Source organism: Austrofundulus limnaeus, unplaced genomic scaffold (assembly GCF_001266775.1).
Source record: "Austrofundulus limnaeus strain Quisiro unplaced genomic scaffold, Austrofundulus_limnaeus-1.0 Scaffold1347, whole genome shotgun sequence".
Classification (NCBI taxonomy): Eukaryota; Metazoa; Chordata; class Actinopteri; order Cyprinodontiformes; family Rivulidae; genus Austrofundulus; species Austrofundulus limnaeus.
The window spans coordinates 40,392-42,174 of NW_013953749.1; the positions used below are offsets into that span (position 1 = coordinate 40,392).

At 57.8% G+C, this 1,783-nt stretch overlaps 1 protein-coding gene across 1 annotated transcript; it reads left to right on the forward strand.

Moving 5' to 3' along the window:
• Positions 1-494: 494 nt before the first annotated feature.
• On the forward strand, positions 495-1,508 carry LOC106535050 (BTB/POZ domain-containing protein 3; the record flags this gene model as incomplete). Its single annotated transcript, XM_014031921.1, is given in 1 exon segment — positions 495-1,508. A coding segment is annotated over 1 exon segment (1,014 nt), but the record flags the coding sequence as incomplete, so codon positions are not given.
• Between the last annotated feature and the right edge of the window lie 275 nt (positions 1,509-1,783).

A 1,783-nucleotide genomic window follows, 5' to 3' on the forward strand; every position in this document is an offset into this window, starting at 1 on the left:
CACACACACACATACATACATACTGTAGATATACACACAGTCAGTGACCAGTCAGAAGTCTCTGGATCAGAACACAAAACTTAATGAAACAGGCACTTTAAGGTTTCATCTACAGTGAACTGGGATTAAGTACAGTGAACTGGGATTAAGAGCCCAGGTCCTAAAACTGCACATTTTGTGTTGTTAGAGGATTTCCTGAAGTTAAATAAAGTTTCAAAGTGCAGACAGGATGTTTGTGCTGTAGTTTCTGTCAGTTCTTATTTTGTGAAACTGGTTTTAAATTAAACTTAAAGTTTAAAAAGTCTAAATTGAAGTTGACATTAAAAGGTCTTAAACTGAACTTGCCTTGACCTGCACCTGGCAGAGCTGGTTCTGTGTGCGTGGACCCTGAGGGCCCTGAGGGCCCTGAGGACCCTGAGAGGGCCCTGAGGACCCTGAGAGGGCCCTGAGGACCCTGAGGACTCGGGTCTGACCCGGCTCTCTGTGCCCTGCAGGTACATCTACTGCGATGAGATCGAGCTGTGTGCCGACACGGTGCTCGCCACGCTCTACGCTGCTAAGAAGTACATGGTGCCTCACCTGGCGCGGGCCTGCGTCAGCTTCCTGGAGACGAGCCTGAGTGCGAAGAACGCCTGCGTGCTGCTGTCTCAGAGCTGCCTGTTCGAGGAACCGGACCTGACGCAGCGCTGCTGGGAGGTGATCGACGCGCAGGCCGAGCTGGCGCTGCGCTCCGAGGGCTTCTGTGACATCGACGCGCAGACGCTGGAGAGCATCCTGCGGCGCGAGACGCTCAACGCCAAGGAGACGGCGGTGCTGGAGGCGGCGCTGAACTGGGCCGAGGCCGAGTGCCAGAGGCGGGACCTGCCGCCCAGCATGGAGAACAGGCGGCTGGTTCTGGGCAAGGCCATCTACCTGATCCGGGTGCCCACCATGGCGCTGGAGGACTTCGCCAACGGGGCGGCGCAGTGCGGCGTGCTGACGCTCAACGAGACCAACGACATCTTCCTGTGGTACACGGCCTCCAAGAAACCGGACCTGCTGTTCTGCACGCGGCCCAGGACGGGCCTGGCGCCGCAGCGCTGCCACCGCTTCCAGTCCTGCGCCTACCGCAGCAACCAGTGGCGGTACCGCGGCCGCTGCGACAGCATCCAGTTYGCCGTGGACCGGCGGGTCTTCRTTGCGGGCTTCGGACTCTACGGGTCCAGCTGCGGTTCTGCTGAGTACAGCGCCAAGATGGAGCTGAAGCGGCAGGGCGTGCCCGTGGCCCAGAGGATCATCAAGTACTTCTCAGACGGGTCCAGCAGCACCTTCCCCGTCTGGTTCGACTACCCGGTCCAGATAGAACCCGACACCTTCTACACGGCCAGCGTGGTTCTGGACGGGAACGAGCTCAGCTACTTCGGGCAGGAGGGCATGACCGAGGTCCAGTGTGGCAAGGTCACCTTCCAGTTCCAGTGCTCCTCGGACAGCACCAACGGGACCGGGGTCCAGGGGGGCCAGATCCCAGAACTCATCTTCTACKCCTGATTGGACCGGTTCTGATCAGTGTGGACACTCCTGTGCTGCTTCTGAACAGAACCTGGACTGTCTGCTGGTTCTGGTACCAGTTGGATCTGGTAGGACCTGTAAACCTGTGAGGAGGACTCAGTCTTAGTTTTTGTCCTTGTCTGGAGAAAGACTTACGGATCAGAACCAGCAGAACCTCCGGTCCAAACAGGTCCAGACAGGTCCAGACAGGTCCAAACAGGTCCAGACAGGTCCAAACAGGTCCAGACAGGTCCAA